General features: G+C 48.2%; 1 protein-coding gene across 3 annotated transcripts in view; it reads left to right on the forward strand.

Moving 5' to 3' along the window:
* Positions 1-18,613, forward strand: part of EYA2 (EYA transcriptional coactivator and phosphatase 2) — a 299,299-nt gene extending 280,686 nt beyond the window's left edge. For all 3 annotated transcript variants that reach the window (XM_033186638.1, XM_033186636.1, XM_033186637.1), the window contains 5 exons: positions 2,137-2,297; positions 9,546-9,660; positions 10,558-10,679; positions 13,358-13,458; positions 17,822-18,613. In XM_033186638.1, the coding sequence (XP_033042529.1) occupies positions 2,137-2,297; positions 9,546-9,660; positions 10,558-10,679; positions 13,358-13,458; positions 17,822-17,902 (580 nt within the window). In that variant the 3' untranslated portion in view covers positions 17,903-18,613. The remainder of the gene's footprint in view (positions 1-2,136; positions 2,298-9,545; positions 9,661-10,557; positions 10,680-13,357; positions 13,459-17,821) is intronic.
* Positions 18,614-23,088: the final 4,475 nt, after the last annotated feature.

The raw sequence follows: 23,088 nt of genomic DNA on the forward strand, positions 1-23,088 counted from the left end.
TGGCGAGCAGCTGTGATCCCAGCTACTCAGGAGGCTGAGGCAGGAGAATCGCTTGAACCCAGGAGTCAGAGGTTGCAGTGAGCTGAGATCGTGCCACTGCACTCCAGCCTGGGGGACAGAGCGAGACTCGTCTCAAAAAAAAAAAAAAGATAGATAACTTCCAGAGGAATGTGGGCTGGAATGTTCCAAGCCTATCCCTGGGAAAAGTTTATAAAAACGGAACCATGGTTAATCTGTGCTCATCCAAAATTACCACATTGAGCTATCAGATATATTATTAGACAAAATAATGTTTTGGTGATGGGACCAGTTGTTGTAACTTTATTTAGTACCTGCTTCCAAGGTGTCTCTCCCAACTTATTGCAAAAACAGATATCCAAGTTTCTGTTCCTGAGCCCTGTAAGTCCTTTCAAAGCCCGGCACAATCGGAAGTGATCAGCGGGCAGATGCCGGCTTCATTTTAATCAGCCATTCGGAAAATCCCTTCTGCAGTGCTCCAGCCCCACCAGGACTTCTCAATTGATGGAATAAATACACCCCAGATCAAGGTTAATTGGTCCTTTCCATGAAGTCATCGTTGGGAAGCAGGCTTCCTTTCAAGGCAATGAGCAGCATCGTTCTGTTTCTATAAAATGTCCCGTGTCGCTAGCTGGCTTGGAATTTAGAGCCATAGTCCTCTGAACCCTGTCTCATGCTGAGCTGTTTGGTACCTCACTTTGAGAATTCTCAGCCCAAGGATGTTTTCTTCTTGAGACACCAAATTCTCCACTTATTCATTCAAGAAACATTTAGGGAGTGCCTACTATATCCTAGGTCCCAAGCATGAAGTGCCTCTTGTTTTGTTTTTTTCTTCTTCAGTTAGCAGTAAGAACCAACCTTCAGAGATGCCTCGTTTTGTGCCATGTTCTATTCCAAATGCATTACATGGGATAACTCATTGCATGTGCACAGTAACCCTAGGAGAGATGAGAGAGATGCTTTTATCTTCATCTTCATTTTACAGCTGGGGAACGTGAGGCATAGAGAGATTAAGCAGTTGGCCCAAACTCACATGACTGGTCAGCAGGGAAGGCAGGATTCAAATCCGGGCAGCCTGGCTCTGGAAACCCAAGCTCTTAACAGATCCCCTGTCCATCCCGGTCACTGGTTCCTGCCCTCCCCAAGGACCTCCATCTCTTAACATCTAGACATCTCCCCATGGTAGCATCTGAGTTAATGGTCAGTGTTCACTTTTTCAAGAATAAATCCATGGCTGGGCACAGTGATTCACACCTGTAATCCCAGCACTTTGGGAGCCCGAGGCAGGTGGATCACTTGAGGTCAGGAGTGCGAGATCAGCCTGGCCAACGTGGTGAAAGCCTGTCTCTACTAAAAATACAAAAAATTACCTGGATGTGGTGGAAGGCACCTGTAATCCCAGCTACTTGGGAGGGGGAGGCTGAGGCAGGAGAATCACTTGAACCTGGGAGGTGGAGGTTGCAGTGAGCCAAGATCGTGCCTTTGCACTCCAGCCTGGGCAACAGAGCAAGACTCCATCTCAAAATAAAAAAAAATAAAAAATAATTTTTAAAAAGTCAAAACCAGGGGCCAGGCACGGTGGTGCATGCCTATAATCCCAGTACTTTGGGAAGCCAAGGTAGGAGGATCCCTTGAGCCCAGGAGTTCAAGACTAGCCCAGGCAACAGAGAGAGACTCCATCTCTCCAAAACATAAAAATAAGTTAGCCAACTGTGGTGGTGCACGCCTGCGGTCCCAGCTCCTCAGAAGGCTGAGGTAGGAGGATCCCTTGAGCTGGGAGGTTACGGCTGCAATGAGCTGTGATGACACCACTGCACTCCAACCTGGGCAACAGAGCAAGACCCTGTCTCAAAAAAATAAAAATTAAAAAATAAACAAAAAAAAGGCAAATGGATGTGGATCAGGTAAGAGGAAAAGACACCACTTTTCTTGGAGAAGCTAATGAAAGCTGTAGTCCTGCTGCCCCCCAAAATGTACACTCGCAGCACCCTGTGCATTTCGAGGGGCTCATGGGCACCTGAAAGCCCACCTGTGGGTCCCTCAGAGCCTGCGGTCTCCCAGTGAAGATGCCCTGCACCCCCCTGCACTAACACTGTCCTTCCCCTCCTCTCTCTGCAGCACGTACAACTTCTCCGCTGATGGCTTCCACAGTTCGGCCCCAGGAGCCAACCTGTGCCTGAGCTCTGGCGTGCACGGCGGCGTGGACTGGATGAGGAAGCTGGCCTTCCGCTACCGGCGGGTGAAGGAGATGTACAATACCTACAAGAACAACGTCGGCGGTGAGTACCGTGAGCCTCGGGCCTCCGAGGAAGGGAAGCTCGTCGGGATGGATGCTGTCAATTCTGTGTCCCTGCTGTGCCAGGCGCCAGGCAGAGAGGTTCACAATCAGTACCAGCCCACTTAATGCAACCCTGACGACACCCTTCGGAATAGAGCACTGGTATTTTGTCACCTTCACTTTGCGGGTGGGAAAGCTGAGGGATGGAGGCTGCATCTGGTCCAAGTTCTTTCAGGCCACAAATGGTGTGGGGTGGGCATGGGGGCGGAGTTCTCTTACCCACAGCCAGAGGCTCTCACAGGGTGAGCCTCCAAGCAGCAGCGTCAGCATCACCTGGGGATATGTTGGAAATGCAGAGTCTCTGGCCCTACCTCAGGCCTAGCAAATCTGAAACTCGGGCCCAGAATCTGTGTTTTCACAGCCCTGGAATCCCCGCTTGGATTCTGGAATTCCAGAATCCCCCTTGGAATCAGGGAGGACCTGTACCTTGAGTCTTTGCAGCTCAGATTGTTGTCCTCAGACCAACCACATCAGCATCCCCCTGGAGCTGGTTAGAAGTGCAGGGTCACCAGGAGGCAGAGTCTGCAGTGACCCAAGATTATACCACTGCACCCCAGCCTGGGCGACAAAGCGAGACCCTGTCTCAAAAAAAAAAAAAAAAAAAAAAGAGAAGTGCAAGGTCTCAGGCCTCATCCCGGGCAACTGACTCAGAATCTGCTCTAAAAAAATTTTTTTTTATTTTTGAGACAAGGTCTTGCTATGCTGCCCAGGCTGGTCTCAAATTACTTCTGGCCTCAACTGATCCTCCCACCTCAGCCTCCCAGGTAGCTGGGATTAGAGGCGTGCACCACCTGCCTGGCCCAGAATCTGCATTTTTAACAAGCCCACCAGGTGACTGTGGAGGCATTAAAGTTGAAGAAGCCCTAGAAGTCACGGGTTCTCACACTTGGCTCTCACTGGAACCACCCAAGGAGTTTCCATTTCTGATGGTCTCGATATCGCTACAGCCTGGACATCAGGAGTCATAAAGATCCCTGAGTAATTCTAAGTGCAGCCAAGGAGAGACTGCCCTGGCCTCAGGTACTAGGAACATTTGCTCATTGCCCCAAACAAGAAGTCTGAAGGCACTGGAGGCAAGGCTGGCTCAGCCTTAGTCTAGAGAATTCTGGAGTTCTCTAGAACAGAGGCTTTTAACTGGGGGTAACACTGTGCCCTCTCCAGGAGACATCTGGGAGTCTTCCTGGTTGCCACAGTGCCTGGAACCAACCACTGGCCCATAAGGGCAGGGTTTGAGTAGGTGGCTAATAGTGTCTGCCCCAAAAGCTTCTAGGGCTGCCCCCCTCCATTCCTAGAAAGAATAGAGTCCCAGTTCTCAAGCTGGACAGAACACGCTTCCAGTCCCAGCTCTACAGCTTTCTAGCTATGTGGCCTTAGGCAGCGTACATACGGTCATCTTTTTTTTTTTTTTTTTTTTTTTTTTTTTTTTTGAGACAGAGTCTCGCTCTGTCGCCCAGGCTGGAGTGCAGTGGCCAGATCTCAGCTCACTGCAAGCTCCGCCTCCGGGTTTACGCCATTCTCTCGCCTCAGCCTCCCGAGTAGCTGGGACTACAGGCGCCCGCCATCTCGCCCGGCTAATTTTGTATTTTTTTAGTAGAGACGGGGTTTCACCGTGTTAGCCAGGATGGTCTCGATCTCCTGACCTCGTGATCCGCCCGTCTCGGCCTCCCAAAGTGCTGGGATTACAGGCTGAGCCACCGCGCCCGGCCACATACGGTCATCTTAATGAGCCTCAGTTTTTAAATCTATGAAATGAGGGCCGGGCACGGTGGCTGACGCTTGTAATCCCAGCACTTTGGGAGGCCAAGGCGGGTGGATCACGAGGTCAGCAGTTCGAGACCAGCCTGAACAACATGGTGAAACCCCGTCTCTACTAAAGATACAAAAAAATTAGCTGGGCGTGGTGGCAGGCACCTGTAATCCCAGCTACTTGGGAGGCTGAGGCAGGAGAATCGCTTGAAACCAAAAGGCGGGGGTTGCACTCTAGCCTGGGCAACAAGAACAATGCTCCATCTCAAAAAATAAATAAATAAATCTATGAAACAGAGAATACAAATACTTCTGCTTTCCTGGATTATTGAGAGATTTATTGTCAATGCATACAAAAGGCATGACTCCATGCCTGGTACACAGCAGGCACTCAGTAAATGGTGGTATTTGTCATGAGTTGCTCTCAGTTTTGCTTGGGAGCCTTGGGTTCCTCTGTGTCTTCCCCTGTCCCTGGTAGCTTCCCATCTGTTCCTTGGGACAGACTTCCTGTCGTGTTCGTGGCTGCGGTGCTAATGCAGACCATGTGCTAAGTGCAGTCCTGGCAGTAGCTAATGTTTATGGAGCACTCACTCTGCCAGTGTTGCCACCGTTTTCATGGAATAGCTCCTTTACTCTTCACAGCATCTCTGTAAGGTAAATGGTTTTATCAGCGGTGTTGCTCAAAAGCAGAAACTGAGATTACAGAGGTTAAGTAACCTGCCAGCGTCACCCAGCCCAGGCAGAAGAGCCACAGTGGAGTCCCAGGCTGGACGACTCCACCACCTCTGCCCTTCAGGGCCACACTTGGTGGCCTCTCAGATGTGAGTGTGTTGATTGCAGGAGTGAAGCAGCAAGCTCTGGTCAGGTCCCAACCTTTGTACCCAGCCCTGCACGGAGGGAGGAGGGGAGCAGGAGGGCTCACTTAGGGGAGACAGAGATGGGGTTGGCCAACAGAGAGCATCTGCTCCCCATCCAGGTTAAGGCCCAGGAAATGCCAGGGCTTTGTCAGGCTGCTCTACTCACCCAGAGCTGAGAGGAGAGCACCCGAGGCATCAGACGGTGAGGAGGCCACAGCTAGCGGATGCCAGTCCCCCTCACTATCCCAGCTGTTCCTGCATCACAGGACTAGCCAGGTGCATGGCCATGGCTTCCAGCCCAGAGATCACCACAGATCCCCACGATTCCAGGTGTGTTCGAAGGTGTGCTCGGAAGAAAGACATCTGCAAAATACAGGATAGAGAAAATACTTAGTAAATCACCATCTAGGAGGCAGGAGTTGGAATCAGGGGCCTTGGCCTGAGGTCATTCCTCCCTCTACCACTTCCCATGTAGCTCTGAGCAGGTTGTTTGACCTCCCTGTGCCTCAGTTTCCTCCTCGTGTGTAAACTGGAGCCAGTGATGCTGCCAGCGCCAGTGGTAGGTGGCTAATAGTGTCTGCAATATACACAGTGTACACAAGGGTTCATGCCAGGATGTTGTGAATTCGCACAGGAAAGGTGCTCAGAACGGCTCTGACACACATAAGCTCTCCTTAAGTGGCACCGTTGTTATCTGGGGAAGGTGGGAAGGAGGCCAAGCCTGGAGGAAAACACCGAGGAAGCAGCTTGAAGCACACTTCTCAGCAGGGAGCAAAGTAGGGGTGGTTGGGCAGCTGGTTACACAAGACAGCACGTCTGGAAGCCCTTTGTCAACTGAAAAGTGCTGAGCCTTGTGAGTTTGTATTGTTACTGAGGGTTCCAGCTAAGGGTCTGTGGGGAAGGTGCAGAGAGAGAGGAAAACCAGAGGCCATGTGTTCTCCTAGAATTGATAGACTAATGAGAAGATGGGATATGTAGCCAGTAAAAAGATCCATTCATTCTTCATTCATTCACCCACGTGTCCACCGTCAAAGGCCTAGGTTGTGGATTCAACGGTGAACAAAAGAAACAAGGTCGCTGTTTTCAAAGAGTTTATATTCAGTGGGTGGAGGAAACAGATCATCAATAAGTGAGCAAATCACTTAAATTCTTTTTTTTTTTTTTTTGAGATGGAGTCTTGCTCTGTCACCCAGGCTGGAGTACAGTGGCGCGATCTCGGCTCACTGCAACCTCCACCTCCCGGGATCAAGTGACTCTCCTGCCTCAGCCTCCCGAGTAGCTGGGATTACAGGCACATGCCACCATGCCTGGCTAATTTTTGTATTTTTAATAGAGATGGGGTTTCACCATGTTGGCCAGGCTGGTCTCGAACTCCTGAGCTCAGGTGATCCACCCGCCTCATCCTCCCAAAGTACTGGGATTACAGGTGTGAGCCACCACACCTGGCTTTAAATTCTTAATTCAGTCATTTCAGAGAATGATCACAGCTATAGAAGAAACAGAGGAATATGGTACAGAGCCCAGCGTGTGCAGTGGTGGCCAGGGGATACTTGGAATAGTGGACCCAGAGTCTATCTCTCAGGAAGGGATATTTAAACTGAGTATTCTGAATATTCTAGATGAGAGTCTAATAATGATAACCAAATGCCCAGAGCTGGGGGGATGACCAGTACAAGGGAAGAGTCAATCAGTTCAGCTATATTCAACTGCATAAGTAAAAGAACAACCAACCAAAAAATAACACAAAAAACAACAATGGCTTAAACCGGATAGAAATATATATATTTTTTTCTTATATACAAGAACTGTAGGCATTCCAAAGTGGCTGAGTACTCGACAGTGTTAGGAGCCCAGGATCTCAGGATCCTTCTATCTTTTTTTTTTTTTTTTTTTTTTGAGGTGGAGTCTCGCTTTGTCACCTAGGCTGGAATGCAGTGGCATAATCTCAGCTCACTGCAACCTCCACCTCCCAAGTTCAAGCGATTCTCCTGCCTCAGCCTCCCACGCAGCTGGGACTACAGGCGCCTGCCACCACACCTGGCTAATTTTTGTATTTTTAGTAGAGACAGCGTTTCCCCATGTTGGCCAGGCTGGTCTCGAACTCCTGACCTCAGATGATCTGTCCGCCTCGGGCTCCCAAAGTGCTGTTATTACAGGCGTGAGCCACCCTGCCTGGCCCCTTCTATCTTTGTATTTATTTATTTATTGAGACTGGGTCTCTGTTTCTCAGGCTGGAGTGCAGTGGCACAGTCTCGGCTCACTGCACCCTCGACTTCCTAGGCTCCAGTGATCCTCCCACCTCAGCCTCCGGAATAGCTGGGACCACAGGCACATGCCACCATGCCTGGCTAATTTTTAAATTGTTTGTAGAGACAGGGCCTTCCTGTCTTGCCCAGGCTGGTCTCAAACCCCTGGCTCAAGTGATCTTCCCACCTCAGCCTCCCGAAGTGCTGGGGTTACAGGCGTGAGCCACCTCACCCAGCCAAAATCAGGATTCTTATTACTAATGAGAAGATCCTTTTGTGTTTATGTCTTTACTAATTACAAGTGAAAAAATGAATAGTGAATGGCAACTAACAGTGTCTACCACAAACAGCAAATGAAAAGTCTCTTAGACCAAAGGAGTTTGACACTTTTCAGAAAGATAAAGAAGGCCAGCATAGCTGGAGTGGGGGTGCGTGTGGTCCGGGACAGGATGAGAGAGCTGGCAGTGTCCAGATGACGTAGGGCCCAGTTTGGACACTGGGGTCTTCTATGTAGAGAAGACGATGTCTCCATAGCACAGGCAGCATTTTGTCCTAATTAATTCTTCCTTCAGCAAATGCTGATTGAGCACCAAGCACGGGCCAGCCCCTGCTACAGAAACTGCTGCTATGGTGGCGAACAAGACCGACTTGGTCCCTGCCCTCTGCCCTAGAGTGAATAGCCCAATGGCCAAGGCAGATGCCAAACACATTGTCACACAGATACAATTAGAGTTGTGAGAAGTGTTGTGAAGAAGAACTACAATGTGCTGGGAGAATATAAACTAGAGGGACCTGACCCAGCCTGGAGAGATCAGGTTAGACCTTCCAGAACAAACATTTAAGATGAGGCCTTAAGGCAGGATGCAGAGGTTCACACCTGTAATTCCAGCACTTTGGGAGGCCAAGGCAGGATTGCTTGAGGCCAGGAGTTCAAGACCAGTTTGGGCCACATAGCAAGACCCCACCTCTATGAAAAATACAAAAATTAGCCGGACATGGTGACAGGCATCTGTAGTTCCAGCTACTCAGGAGGCTAAGGTGGAAGGATTGCAGGATTGTTTGAGCCTAGGAGACTGAGGCTGCAATGAGCTGTGATCACACCACTGAACTCCAGCCTGGGTGACAGAGCAAGACCTTGTTTCAAAAAAAAAAAAAAAAAGATGAGGCCCAAATGCAGAGTGTGAAGGATTTAGCCAAGCAAAAGCAGAAGATGAGGTAAGAAGAGTAGTCCAGGTTCTGAAATGAGATGTGCAAAGGTCCTGGGGCAGGAGACCACTTGGTGTTTTGGGGAACAAACAGGAGGCCTCCAGGCCGGAATAGAAAGGCAGCAGCAGGAGATGAAACTCAGTAGGGACAGGATCATGTTGCTGGGGGTTTTAAACTTTATCTTAAAGCTACTGAAGGCTGAGAGAATGGCAGGTTGAGAAATACCCACAGGGTGGCTCTGGAAGCCAGCTGCCTGGGTGCCGGACCTGTGTCCGTTATTTTCTCCCTATGGTGAGCAAGTCAGTCAACATCACAAAGCCTGTTTCTTTACCTAAAAATATAGAAATAAAAATGGTGTCCACCTATAGTGTCATTGTGAGAATGAAATAAATCATGTTAAAAGCAGAGCCCGGCACATAGTAAGTACTCAAAAATGTTCATCATTTTTATGTTATTAATCCCCTGTCTCTACCATAACAATATAAGCTCTATAATCTGCACATTTTTGTTCATATCTGTATATTCAGTGCCTATTACAATATCAAGCACCTAGAAGGCACTCCTGAACTTTTTGTTGGATGCATGGATGGATGGATGTGGGTGTAGATGGGTGGATGGGTGGATGGATGGATAGGTGGGTGCGTGGATGGGTGGGTAGATTGATGGGTGGGTGGGTGGATGGATGGATGGATGGATATTGGGTAGATGGATGGGTGGATAGGTGGGTGGATGTATGGATGGGTGGATGAATGGATGGATGGATGGATGGATGGATGGATGGATGGATGGATATTGGGTGGATGGATGGATGGGTGGATGGAAGGATATTGGGTGAATGGATGGGTGGATGGATGGGTGGATAGGTGGGTGGGTGGATGGGTGGGTGGGTGGGTGGGTGGGTGGGTGGATGGATGGATGGATGGATGGATGGATGGGTGGATCAGTCAGTGGATAGATTAATCTATCAATCTATTGATCTCAGGATAATATTAAGAGAAGCCACTGGATTGAAGTTTACTTTGGATGTCATCTGATTTTAACCGTCAGGGTACAGTAGCTAGATTCCTGTTCCCTACCTTCATCCCCCAGATCTTTCTAGTATGATGACTACATCTTTATTTCCTTTGTCCACAGGGTTGATAGGTGCTCCCAAAAGGGAGACCTGGCTACAGCTCCGAGCCGAGCTGGAAGCTCTCACAGACCTCTGGCTGACCCACTCCCTGAAGGCACTAAACCTCATCAACTCCCGGCAAGTGGCAGCCCCTGTTTTCCTCTGTGCCACTGAACTTTCTTGCAGTAGACAGTGGTGGCTCCTGCATGTCCACACTTAGGAGAATTGGACTCCTCAAATTCTCACTTGCACACTTTCCAATTTTTTTTTTTTTTTTGAGACACAGTCTCACTCTGTCGCCCAGGCTGCAGTGGCGTGATCTCGGCTCACCACAACCTCTCCCTCCCAGGTTCAAGCAATTCTGCCTCAGCCTCCTGAGTAGCTGGGATTGCAGGCGTGTGCCACCACACCTAGCTAATTTTTGTATTTTTAGTAGAGATGGGGTTTCACCATGTTGACCAGGCTTGTCTTGAACTCCTGAGCTCAGGTGATCCACCCGCCTCAGCCTCCCAAAGTGCTGGGATTGTAGGCATGAGCCACCATGCCCAGCCCAAATATTTAATAAAGCTTAAGTGCACAAGCCTCAGTGGATACCTTGGAGCATAGCTGAGCTAATAGCTGCAGAGACTTTTCAGGGCCCAACAGGTTTCCAGGTTTCTGAATTCTCCTAAAAGATGAGAACTGGCATTCAGGCTCCAGCTTACTCCAGTCCTCACCTCTCCCTATTGGCCTACACTTTTTCCATATCTCTGATTTACATTACCTACAACTATTTAAGTGTATGGCCCTTGCAATAAACATTTGCTTTTTATATAAGAAAAGTATTCCCCCCATACTACATTTCACCATGTCAGGCAGCTTCAGGCTTATAAGAGAGGAATAGCCTGAGAATCCTTGGGCCCTAACATGCCTGAAGGTGACAGCCACAGACTCCAAACCTATCAGATTTCCTGCCAACTGCAGGCTCATGCAGCAGGAGGAGGCCTGGCCTTGTGGTCCCTCTGAGTTCTGATCCACAATCTCCTTTGTCCTTAGGCCCAACTGTGTCAATGTGCTGGTCACCACCACTCAACTAATTCCTGCCCTGGCCAAAGTCCTGCTATATGGTCTGGGGTCTGTGTTTCCTATTGAGAACATCTACAGTGCCACCAAGACAGGTAGGGAGAAGCCACACCTCGGGGGTGATACAGGGATGGAGGGTAGGGTTAGCTTTCCATCCTGGGAATGGGATGTTTAAGGAACATGACACTGGGGAAATGGATGGAATTAGCCTATGGCCGTGACTCAGATCCCCAAAACAGCCCCCACAGACCACATGCCTTAACTTCTGCTTCTAAAGAAATTGGTTAGGGCCACAGTTTTCCAAAGTGTCTGTATGAGTTCAGATACAGGCAAAGCTGCTGTAACAAACACACCCCAAATGCAAGGGCTTGCAAAAGAGTCAAAGCTGTTTTCTCCCTAGTAGAACAGACAGAAGTGAGTGATCCAGGCTGGTGGGGTGACCCTGTCCTCAAAGATATCCAGAAACCCAGGTCTCTCCCGTTTTATTTTTCCACCATTCCTTATGGTTTTATTCTCATGTATGGGGTCGAATCAGAGTCCTAGCCCGTCGTCATTCTAGTGGGTCTGATATTTGAAGGCCAAGCTCAGAAGGCTATGCATATTACGTTCTACTCACTTCCTGTTAGCCCCAGCTTAGTCATGTGGCCACAAGTAGCTGCCAAGGAAGCTGGGAAATGTAGTCCATAGCTGAGTGACTCATACTGTCACTCAATCTGGAATGCAGTGGTGAGATCATAGCTCACTACAGCCTTCAACTCCCAGCCTCAAGCAATCCTCCCACCTCAGCCCCCCAAAGTACTGGGACTACAGGCATGAGCTACCGTGCCAAAATATCTTTAATTAGAAACTTTTTCCATTGTTTTTTCTCTAGAGCAAAAAAAAATAACTTACAGTACTTTGGCAGCATTTTCTTGGAACAATTTTGATTTTACTGAAGTTCTAAGTCCAAACATTATGTAAAAGTGCCTTTTGATTTTAAAATTATAGTAATAAGGGCCAAAATGGTTGTTGAATATTTTTCAACAAGATCTTGTCATTTTTCCCATTTTTCCTGCATACGTCAAGTACTTTTGCAGGTTTATTTCGAATCTCTTTTTTAAATAATATTTTTATTTTTAATTGTGGTTAAAATTAAATAATATAAAATTTTCACCATCTTAACCCTTTTTCTTTTTTTTAAGATGGAGTTTCTCTCTTGTTGCCCAGGCTGTAGGGCAATGGTGCGATTTTGGCTCACCACAACCTCTGCCTCCTGGGTTCAAGCAGTTCTCCTGCCTCAGCCTCCTGAGTAGCTGGGATTACAGGTGTGCACCACCACACCCAGCTTATTTTGTATTTTTAGTAGAGACGGGATTTCACCATGTTGGCCAAGCTAGTCTCAAACTCCTGACCTCAGGTGATCCATCTGCCTCGGCCTCCCAAAGTGCTGGGATTACAGGCATGAGCCACCGCACCTGGCCATGCACTATACACTTAAAAATGGTTAAGATGGGCCAGGCGTGGTGGCTCACGCCTGTAATCCCAGCACTTTGGGAGGCCAAGACGGGCAGATCACGAGGTCAGGAGGTCGAGACCATCCTGGCTAACACGGTGCAACCCTGTCTCTACTAAAAATACAAAACAAAATAATTAGCCAGGCGTAGTGGCAGGCACCTGTAGTCCCAGCTACTCGGGAGGCTGAGGCAAGAGAACGGCATAAACCCAGGAGGCAGAGCTTGCAGTGAGCCAAGATCACACCACTGCATTCCAGCCTGGGTAACACAGCGAGACTCTGTCTCAAAAAAAAAAAATGGTTAAGATGGCCAGGCGTGGTGGCTCACGCCTGTTATCCCAGCACTTTGGGAGGCCGAGGCAGGAGGACTGCTTGAGGTCAGGCAGTTCAAGACCAGCCTGACCAACATGGTGAAGCCTCATCTCTACTAAAAATAAAAAAATTAGCAGGGCGTGGTGGCGGGTACCTGTAATCCCAGGTACTCGGAGGGTTGAGGCAGGAGAGTCGCTTGAACCCAGGAGGCAGAGGTTGCAGTGAGCCGAGACTGGGCCATTGCACTCCAGCCTGGGCAACAAGAGGAAGACTCCATCTCAAAAATAAAAATTAAAAAGAGGTTAACCTGGCTGGGTGCGGTGGCTCACGCTTGTAATCCCAGCACTTTGAGAGGCCGAGGCGGGCAGATCAGTTGAGGCCAGGAGTTCGAGACCAGCCTGGCCGACATGGTGAAACCCCATCTCTACTAAAAAATACAGAAATTAGCTAGGTGTGATGATGCATGCCTGTAATCTCAGTTACTCAGGAGGCTGAGGCAGGAGAATCACTTGAACCCAGAAGGTGGAAGTTGCAGTGAGCTGAGATGGCGCCACTGCGCTCCAGCCTGGGTGACAGAGCAAGACAGTGTCTCAAACAAAACAAAACAAAACAAAACAAAAAACAGTTTCCAGCGCAGTGGTATCAAGTGCATTCAGATGGTTGTGCATCCATGGCCACTTCTACATCAGACAGCTGCAGAGACTCCGGAGCCTGCTCTGAGCCGTGCACTGCCTCCTCCTGCTGTGTTGCCCTGGGCAAGCTACTGACCCTCACTGTGTTTCCGGCTGTCATCGTCCTTCACAGGGGGATGACAACAGTGCTGACCTCAGAAGTTTGCTCAAGAACGAAATGATGAATACCGGGCCTTTGGGAGCACAGCTGCAGGCACCGAGCTCTTAATGAGAGGGTATTGGCTACAATCCGGGGTCCTCACAGAGCGTTTTTTCTTCCCTTCCTGTGTGTGTGCAGGGAAGGAGAGCTGCTTCGAGAGGATAATGCAGAGATTCGGTAGAAAAGCTGTCTACGTGGTGATCGGTGATGGCGTGGAAGAGGAGCAAGGAGCAAAAAAGGTACTTCTTCCGCCTCTCCAACTGCATTTATTTTCCTGCTCCTTTGAGCGCCCCTCGTGGCCTTACAAGGGCTCCTTCCAAGATTTCCGCCACTCCCCGTGGCTGGCTGGGTCCTCCTTCCCAGGCTCCTTGCTTGCCGGTCCATTCCATTTGCAAATCGCAGAAGCATCCTGAGTAATTTCCTTCTACAAATCCCCCTCTCTGCCTCTGGCTGCCGCCCCTGGTAGCCCTGGATTGTTTCTGGGACAACTGTTCGGGAGTCTAGAGACGTTCCGACGGGACAGGCTGGTGGGGGGCCAGTGCACATGTGTGTATTTTATTTAATACTTACTGATCATATGTTCCAGGAACCCTTCCCAGTTAATAAAGACAGCATTAAGCTAATGAAAAAGAAAATCCTGCATTTGTGATCTTGGGCCCATGAGGAGAGGGCGGGGGTTTCTGGTGGCCACATCTCTGTTCTTGGAAAAGAAACAGCTGCCAAAGTCCTGGGTCTGGACCTGTCAACAGTGCCCCAGAGAGGCTGTCACCCCCCACCCGGAGGCCTGGGAAGTGGATTGTTAATGTCAGAGAGCTTAATTAGGGGGACCTGGTTTCCCCCATCTCTGCCTGGCAGCAAATCCCAAGGAAATGCAGAAATGTTTCGAGTCTCAGCAGATGAAACCCAGAAGAAGAGGGAAGCCCTAGGGTCCTGGGAGAGGGCCTCGGGAGAGAGGAGCTTAGAAGGCTTTGCAGGCACTGTTTCCTCCACCTGCAAAGCTCCTCCCCTTTCCTGGAAGATATAGTCTGTATTATCAGCCGCCATGAGGTCCGCTAAGAAATGAGCTCCTTCTGAGAGAGAAGGGGAGAAGGGATCTTGAGAGCAGCTGCCAGGGTCAGTCACAATGGTGTGTGGCCAGGCTGTGGGCTGGCATCTGGAGGTGCTGGCCTAACCCCACGCCCTTCACCACCATAACTTTATTGCTAACATCACCATTGTGTTCCGTCCTCCAAAAACTCCTACAAAGTGGGTATCATTGCATCCCTTTTTTTTTTTAGAGAGATAGGGTCTCACTCTGGCACCTAGGCTGGAGTGCAGTGGCACAATCTTGGCTTACTGCAGCTGCAGCCTCTACCTCCTGGACTCAAGCGATCTTCCCACCTCCGCCTCTAAGTAGCTGGGATTACGGACAGGCACGGCCATACCTGGCTAATTTTTTGTTTGTTTGTTTGTTTGTTTTGTTTTGTTTTGTTTTGTTTTTGTAGAGATGGGGTTTTGCCATGTTGCCTGGGCTGGCCTCAAACTCCTGGACTCAAACAGTCTGTCCACCTTGGCCTCCCAGAAAGCTGGGATTATAGGCGTGTGCCCGGCCACACCCCATTTTATAGATGACAGAGTTTGACACTCAGAGAGGTTATTTGCCTAAGGTCACACATCTGGCACATGCAAACCTGCCTGTGTCATGCTGCAAACACCTGGCAGGGAGGAGATGGACTTACAGTTTCAAACACAGTTGGTTTTCACTCCTGAGCCAGTCAGACAAGAGTAGAGTCCGCCAAAGAAGACTAGGTACACACCCGCCACAGCAGAGCTCTCGTGAAAGTCCCAGTGTCTGAGGCAGAAGCCGCAGAACGTTAGTGAGAAACAGTGTCCACCAGCCACTCTCTCAGCCTGACAAACGGAAGTCATTAGCCCAGGCCACCGGATACCTGAGCGGTGTGAAATATGGCCGCAGGACCAGAGGCTTCGCCTGTTTCTGCTGACAGTGTTGTTAATATCTCCATGTTAGTGGGTCACTTGTCTCCACCTCTCCACGAGTGATGAATCCACTGGCATGTGGAGTCTTTAAGCCTGGGGTGAAGGCAGCTGGAACATTCTCTTTCTTCCACCTTTGCTCGTTCTCTCCCAGAAAAATGAATCACACTCTTTTTTTTTTTTTTTTTTTTTGAGATGGAGTCTTCCTCTTGTTGCCCAGGCTGGAGTGCAATGGCCCAGTCTCGGCTCACTGCAACCTCTGCCTCCCAAGTTCAAGCGATTCGTGTGCCTCAGCCTCCTAAGTAACTGGGATTACAGGCATGAGCCACCACATCTGGCTAATTTTTTGTAATTTTAGTAGAGACGAAGTTTTGCCATGTTGGCCAGGCTGGTCTCGAACTCCTGACCTCAGGTGTTCCGCCCACCTCAGCCTCCCAAAGTACTGGGATTACAGGTGTGAGCCACCACATGCAGCCAAAATTACACTCTTTAAAGAGGGCAGGATTGGTCAGGTGGCAACCAGAATATATCTTTGTAAAGAAAGGAGGGCTTGGCCGGGATGAAGGCAGGGTGGGAATGCTAGGGCAGTGAGAAGGTCTTTTGAGAGGCCTTTCCTGACCCAGCTCTCAAAAGTAGACAGACATCGCTGCTTTCTACCCTATCTCTCGTTCTGTTTCCTTCCTAGCACTTACCAGCAGATGAACTTATCTTGTTTCTTATCTGTGGGTTTATCTGAGTCTCCAGTGAATGCCCCATAAGTGTTTGTGACCTGTGAGAAGACCCCACTGGGGTCTGCCCCTTGCACCTTTATATATCTTCCTTTGCTCGCCCAGGGATGCTCAACCTGGGATGCCCTTCCCTTCAGTGACCTGCTAACTACAAAGCACTCATTCTTTTTTTATTTTTTATTTTTTTGAGATGAAGTTTCATTCTTGTTGCCCAGGATGGAGTGCAATGGCGCGATCTCAGCTCACTGCCACCTCCGCCTCCTGGGTTCAAGCTATTCTCCTGCCCCAGCCTCCCAAGTAGCTGGGATTACAGGTGCCCACCACCACACCTGGCTAATTTTTGGTATTTTTAGTAGAGACGGGTTTCACCATGTCGGCCAGGCTGGTCTCAAACTCCTGACTTCACGTGATCCACCCACCTTGGCCTCCCAAAGTCCTGGGATTACAGGCGTGAGCCATCGCGCCTGGCCTCCTCATTCATTCTTTGAGGTCTGGGTCTCATGCGCCTCTTCTCCCCTGAGATACCCCCATCCCATTCACGTCTACCAAAAAAGAGACTGCTTCCTCTGGCTGGCTCCCATGACATTTTATTTACACCTGCCTTAATGATTTCTTTACATTCTTCCTGAGGTAGTCTTATTTATTGTCTTTTAAACTACTGAGAAACCCCACCATTCTTTCCTCCACACATGCACATATATATATACAATTTGTCCTGCATCCTTCCTTTTTCCTATTTATCTAGATATGTCCCTAGCTACCCAGGAGGCTGAGTCAGGAAGATCAGTTGAGCCCAAGAGCTCAAGGCTGCAGTAAGCCATGATCTGCATTGCAGCATGGACAACAAACTGAGACTCCATCTCTAAAATTAAAAAAAAAAATTAATGAAACGAAATTCAGCTGGGCACGATGGCTCATGCCTGTAATCCCAACACTTTGGGAGGCTGAGGTGGGTGGATCGCTTGAGCCCAGTAGTTTGAGACCAGCCTGGGCACCATGGTGAAACCCTATCTCTACAAAAAATACAAAAGTCAGCCAGATGTGGTGGCATGCATCTGTAGTCCCAGCTACCCGGGAGGCTGAGGTAGGAGGATCACTTGAGCCTGGAAGGTTGAGGCCACAGTGAGCAGAGATCATGTCACTGCACTCTAGCCTGGGCAACAGAGGGATACCCTATCTCAAAAAAAAGAAAAAAAACAAAAAACAAAAAAAACTCACATCCTAACAATAACTTGAAGCAAGTACCACCTGCTGCAAAGAAAAGGAAAAGATAAAAACAAAAGCTATGAAGAAAACAATTGTGTCATCCTGACCTGGCTATAGCTACAGGGGCCTGCTCAAGACCCTCCAAGACCAGCTCTGTTTGTTCACACTGGAGATTGTCAAATGTTGGGGAGGGGTTCCAGCACCGAGCTGTGACCTTCTTCTTGAAGTAACAGGATTCAGAGCACTGCAGCCTCCAATTCCTGGCCTCAAGCAATCCTCCTGCCTCAGCCTCCCAAAGTGCCAGGATTACAAGCATGGGCCACAGTGCCCAGGCAAGAACAAATTTTTAAAAAGGAATTGTTTTCCCACCGTACAATTTAACACCATGTCAGTGCACCGCCTAAGACCACGATAGTACCAACGGAGGCAAGAGGGTCAAACAGTGAACACGCTGGGCAGTGCTGGATGAGCCCGTCAGAGCAGGCTCTGAGTGAATAGAAGTGAATACCGGCCATACCGGTAGGTACTGGCTGGATGTGGGTCTGCCAGCAACGTCAAGTGCCTCATAGTTTGGGAAGTCCCCACATGCTAGACTTAACTGGGGGTTGACTTCTCACATGCCGTCTAACCACGGGCGTGGGATCCGGGGGCGGGGGCAGAGGCGTAACCCTGTGGCTGGTGTTCTGTGTTTCAGCACAATATGCCTTTCTGGCGGATATCCTGCCACGCGGACCTGGAGGCACTGAGGCACGCCCTGGAGCTGGAGTATTTATAGCAGGATGAGCAGCATCTCCACCTACCATCTCGCCCTCAGACCCCCTCGCCTTCCCCACCTCCCCACCGAGAACTCCAGAGACCCAGATGCTGGACACCAGGCAGGGGCCCCACAGCCAAGACGTTGTGTCCAGTGACCATCTCAGAAGCCGTCCATCAGTCCAAATGAGGGTTCCGAGAAGCAAAGTACCCAACTTTGGATTCGGAGTATTTGACTTTGGGGCAAAGGGCTGGCTCGGAGTCTAGACTCTTCTACAAGACTCACAGAACAAAAGCAAGGAATTGACAACTTGGGGGAGGCCTGGTGATGAGGAGGGGACGGGTTTGTCTTGTCTTCTTTTTAATTTATGGACTAGTCTCATTACTCCGGAATTATGCTCTTGTACCTGTGTGGCTGGGTTTCTTAGTCATTGGTTTGGTTTTGTTTTTTCAACTGGCATGTGGGGTGGTTCACAGTTCTAATGTAAGCACTGTCTTCTCCAAGTTGTGCTTTGTGGGGACAATCATTCTTTGAACATTAGAGAGGGAGGCAGTTTGAGCTGTTGAAAAGACTATTGCTTAGTTTTGTTTTTAAAGACCCTACTTGACGTCATGTGGACAGTGCACGTGCCTTACGCTGCGTCTTGTTTTCTAGGAAGAGGGGGATGCTGGGAAGGAATGGGTGCTTTGTGATGGATAAAAGGCATTAAATAAACCACGTTTACATTTTGAAGTGGTGGTAGGATGTGGTTGCTTGATTACCACTCGAGGCTTCCAAATGTGTTGGCCTTTTTAAGGACTTTATCAGTTGCAAAGAATAAAATCCAACTCACACTGGCTTAAGCCAAGAAAAGTGGAGTAGGGGGAGGGAGGATGGAGAAGAGGGAGAAAAAAGGGAGGGAGGGGAAGAAGGACAAAGGGGCAAGTGTCTCCAGGAACTTTAGGTGGTATCTGTCTGGATCCAGGTGATCAAATGAATTTCTCTCATGTGGCCTTAATTCTCAGGCAGGCTCTTCCCTGTCTGGCAAAGATGGCTCTAAGAGTCCTTCAGCAAAACCACACAGACAGAGACCACCTTCTTTACCGTGCAGCGAAAGCCTCAGGATTGTAACTCATTGGCCAAATCTGAGGCTCAGGCAGCTCATGGAGCTGGATTTAGGGTTGGATTCTGTCACAAACAGTAAGTTGAAGAAGCTGATCCTCCAAGGGAAAGAAAATCAGTGAGCTGTTATTAAAAGAATTGGGGGAATTGAGGGTCGGACTGGAAAATGCAACTGACTCCCATTCCAGTGGTAGGACTTCATTTTCCAGTGGATGGGATATGAGTGAAGGATCCAGTGTAAGGGGCAAGGAGGGACATCTGGAGAAGTTCTGAAGACATCTGGAGCACTGCCACTACCCATAGTAGACCAGGCAGGACCTGGATCTATCTAATTGGATGCTAAGCAGGAATATAGGCTCCTTCCTTATTAATGTTGGTAAAATCCTGGATTATCGGTCAGCTGATCCATGTCATGGGAGATGGAGATCTTAACCACTGGAGTCTCAGAGCTAGAATCTCTGATGGTTAGAAAACTATCACCGGCCAGGCATGGTGGCTCATGACTGTAATCCCAACACTTTGGGAGGCCAAGACATGTGGGTCGCTTGAGCCTGGGAGTTTGAGACCAACCTGAGCAATATGGTGAAACCCCATCTTTACAAAAAATACAAAAATTAGCCAGGCATATAGCATGTGCCTGTAGTCCCAACTACTCAGGAGGCGGAGGTGGGAAGAGCTCTTGAGCCCAGGAGGTTGAGGCTGCAGTGAGCCATGATCACACTGCTGCACTCCAGCCTGAGTGACAGAGCAAGACCCTGTCTCAAAAAAAAAAAATCCATTACCAAGGGTCAGATAGACTCCCTTACTAGACTCTGAGCTTCTCACAGGGTAGGTACTGTTGGTTTCATCTCTGTATCCACAGAATCAAGCACAGAGCCTGACACAAAGTAGAATCCCATTATAGATGGGATAGAATGAAGGATGGAAATATAAATGGAACCACAGCCAGGTGGATGATAATATGGGTGAATGGCCATTTGGACAAATGGATAAAATGGAAGGTTAAATAGTTGAGTACATGGGTAGGTGAATGGTTGGTTAGGTGATTGATTAGATGATTAATTGGAAGGTGGGTGGGTAACTGGGTGACTGAAAGATGGATAGATGAACAAATGGATACCTACTTAGGATGACTAGATGGATAGTTGGATAAATCATGGATGTTTGGATGAACAGATAGATTATTGGATAGATGACCGGATCAATAACCAAATAGTTGTGTGGTGAGATGAATGAATAGATGGTGGTTTGGATGAGTGAATGGGTGGGTGGTTTTGAGGAAATATGGATAGATAGATGGTTAGGTGGGTGTGTTAGTGGATAATGAGTAGGTTGTTTGGATGGGTAGATGAATGGAATGATTGATAGTTGGTGGTGGTTGATAGTAATATTACGATGGGTATGTGGATGAAAGGACAGTTTAATAGGCAGGTGGATGGAAAGTTAAATGGAAATGAAGTGTGATGGTTAGATGGATAGAGAGTGGAATGGAGGTGAAGAATCTTTAATGTTGCCTAAAATACCTGAGTCAACCTCACTATTATCTGCCAGCTTAGGTTTCTTCTAGAATGAGTGGAGGAGCTTTACTGGATAAGCTGACTTCTAGCTGGAGTGGATAAAGAGACTGGAGTAGAACCACCCAGTCACCAACCATCCACTGGGAGTCAGTGATGTGAATACTCCTGAATCCCCCTGACTCCCCATTGTTTAGCACCCTTACACACAGGAACCCACTTATAATCATGATCTACCCATCTCTCCCTTCCTGCTACCATCAAAATCTGCTGTCGGGGAAAATTCTGTTTAGGGTCCAACAAAGGGTAAATTACTTATTAAGAAATTTTTTTTCTTTTAGTAGGATTTCATTTGAAACACAAGTAGAATTTCAGCCGTGCACACAGGAGGTTTTGGGTGAAACAGATCTTCCCCTTGATCCTGAAATTAAACTACTTAGGTGATCAACTACTTTTTGTTGTGATGAGTAAATGTCAAAGACTAGTGCTGACAAAAGCTAATGGTCCACAGTCTTTAAGGTAAGTGTTTTAACTTAAATTCCTTCTGGATGACTCTGAGTTTCTGGGGAGTAAGGATAGTGTTTTTCTCATCTCTGTATGCTCATTGCCCATCACAGAGCCTGGCAAAGATATGGCATTTAATGAATGTTGGATGGCTGAATGGATGGGTGAATGAGTAGATAAATGGTGGATAGATGGATGGATGGACGGATGGAGGGATGGATACGTGGATGAATGGATAGGTGAATGAGTGGATGGATGGATGATAGGTGGACAGATGGGTGGTTAGGTGGATAGATGGATAGATGGATGACTGGGATCTCATGGTCCCAAGCTTCTTGACTTCACTGTTTCCCCAGCAGTATGTTGCTGCTCTCCAGAACATTCTTAGAAGTAGAGTAACTGGACTATTCAGGACTCACATACAAAAACTCTTCGCCTCTCAGAAGTCCAACCTTGACTCCAGAACTTCCTGAGCAGCCCCGCAGAAGGATAGAGACCCACAAAAGTGCCCAGGTTGGCTTCAAGGATGAAAGAATTTGCATATCCAAGGGATTTAGAAGTCAGAGAGATACCATTTGGATTTTTTCCATTGCAAATGACAGAAACACTATCAAAATGGCTTAAACAAAACAGAATTCATCTGCTCACTTGACTAAAAGATTCAAGAATGTGTGACCTCAGTCCCCTTCAAATGCAGAACTCAGTATCCATCTTTAAAATTCAATTTACTTCTCTGCATCCCTGGACTCTGTTTTCTCTTATTTGGCTTCGTTTGTAGGCAACATCCACATTCTTAGAGTGGAAGCTGTGGAGGGCATAATCCAACAAAGATTTTCATGAGGAAAGCATTGCTTAATTTTTAAAAGATAACTGCCTAGGACAGACAATCAGGTTAAATGTATTATGTGAGTTAATAAATGTCCTTATTGTTTAAATATTTTGAGTTGTTTCTCCCTGAGTTACTTGCAGCCAAAAGCACTCCAACTTATATAGCACATAATAAATAGCATTACTAGTTTTTTTTTTTTCTTTTTTTTTGTGGGGCGGGGGGATGGAGTCTTGCTCTGTGGCCCAGGCTGGAGTGCAGTGGTGTGATCTCGGCTCACTGCAAGCTCTGCCTCCTGGGTTCATGCCATTCTTCTGCCTCAGCCTCCCGAGTAGCTGGAACTACAGGCGCACGCCACCACACCCAGCTAATTTTTTGTAATTTTTAGTAGAGACGGGGTTTCATCATGTTAGCCAGGATGGTCTCAATCTCCTGACCTCGTGATGCACCCTCCTTGGCCTCCCAAAGTGCTGGGATTACAGGCGTGAGCCACCATGCCTGGCCAGCATTACTAGTTTTTTCATATCACATGGGCTCCGATTTCTACTCAGGAAATCAGTCATTCATATTGCCAACAATTGGAGCAGGACATTTCTTCATCAGATATTTATTGAGCATCCAAAATGCATTAGGTAGTGTCCCAGGCACTACAGACTAAATCTGAATAAGATTTGAGTCTTTCCAAAAAAAAAAAATTGATCTATTTGACCACCTGAAAAAAAACATAAGCAGAGACAAAGGCACATTGAAATTCAGATCACAGATAAGAGCAAGAGTTAGTCCCCTAATCTCCCTCATATATAAAGAGCTCTTAGAAATCAATAGCAGGTCGGCCGGGCATGGTGGCTCAAGCCTGTAATCCCAGCACTTTGGGAGGCTGAGACGGGCAGATCACGAGGTCAGGAGATCAAGACCATCCTGGCTAACACGGTGAAACCCCGTCTCTACTAAAAAATACAAAAAGCTAGCCGGGCGAGTTGGCGGGCGTCTGTAGTCCCAGCTACTCGGGAGGCTGAGGCAGGAGAATGGCATAAACCCGGGAGGCGGAGCTTGCAGTGAGCTGAGATCCGGCCACTGCACTCCAGCCCGGGTGACAGAGCGAGACTCCGTCTCAAAAAAAAAAAAAAAAAGAAATCAATAGCAGGTCAACAACCAAATTTAAAATGATCAAAGGCTATGAACAGACTTTTTTTTTTTTTTTTTTTTTGAGACAGAGTCTTGCTCTGTCACCCAGGCTGGAGTGCAATGGCATGATCTTGGCT

The sequence above is a fragment of the Trachypithecus francoisi genome, unplaced genomic scaffold (genome assembly GCF_009764315.1).
Source record: "Trachypithecus francoisi isolate TF-2019V2 unplaced genomic scaffold, Tfra_2.0 Lachesis_group21, whole genome shotgun sequence".
NCBI classification, from domain to species: domain Eukaryota; kingdom Metazoa; phylum Chordata; class Mammalia; order Primates; family Cercopithecidae; genus Trachypithecus; species Trachypithecus francoisi.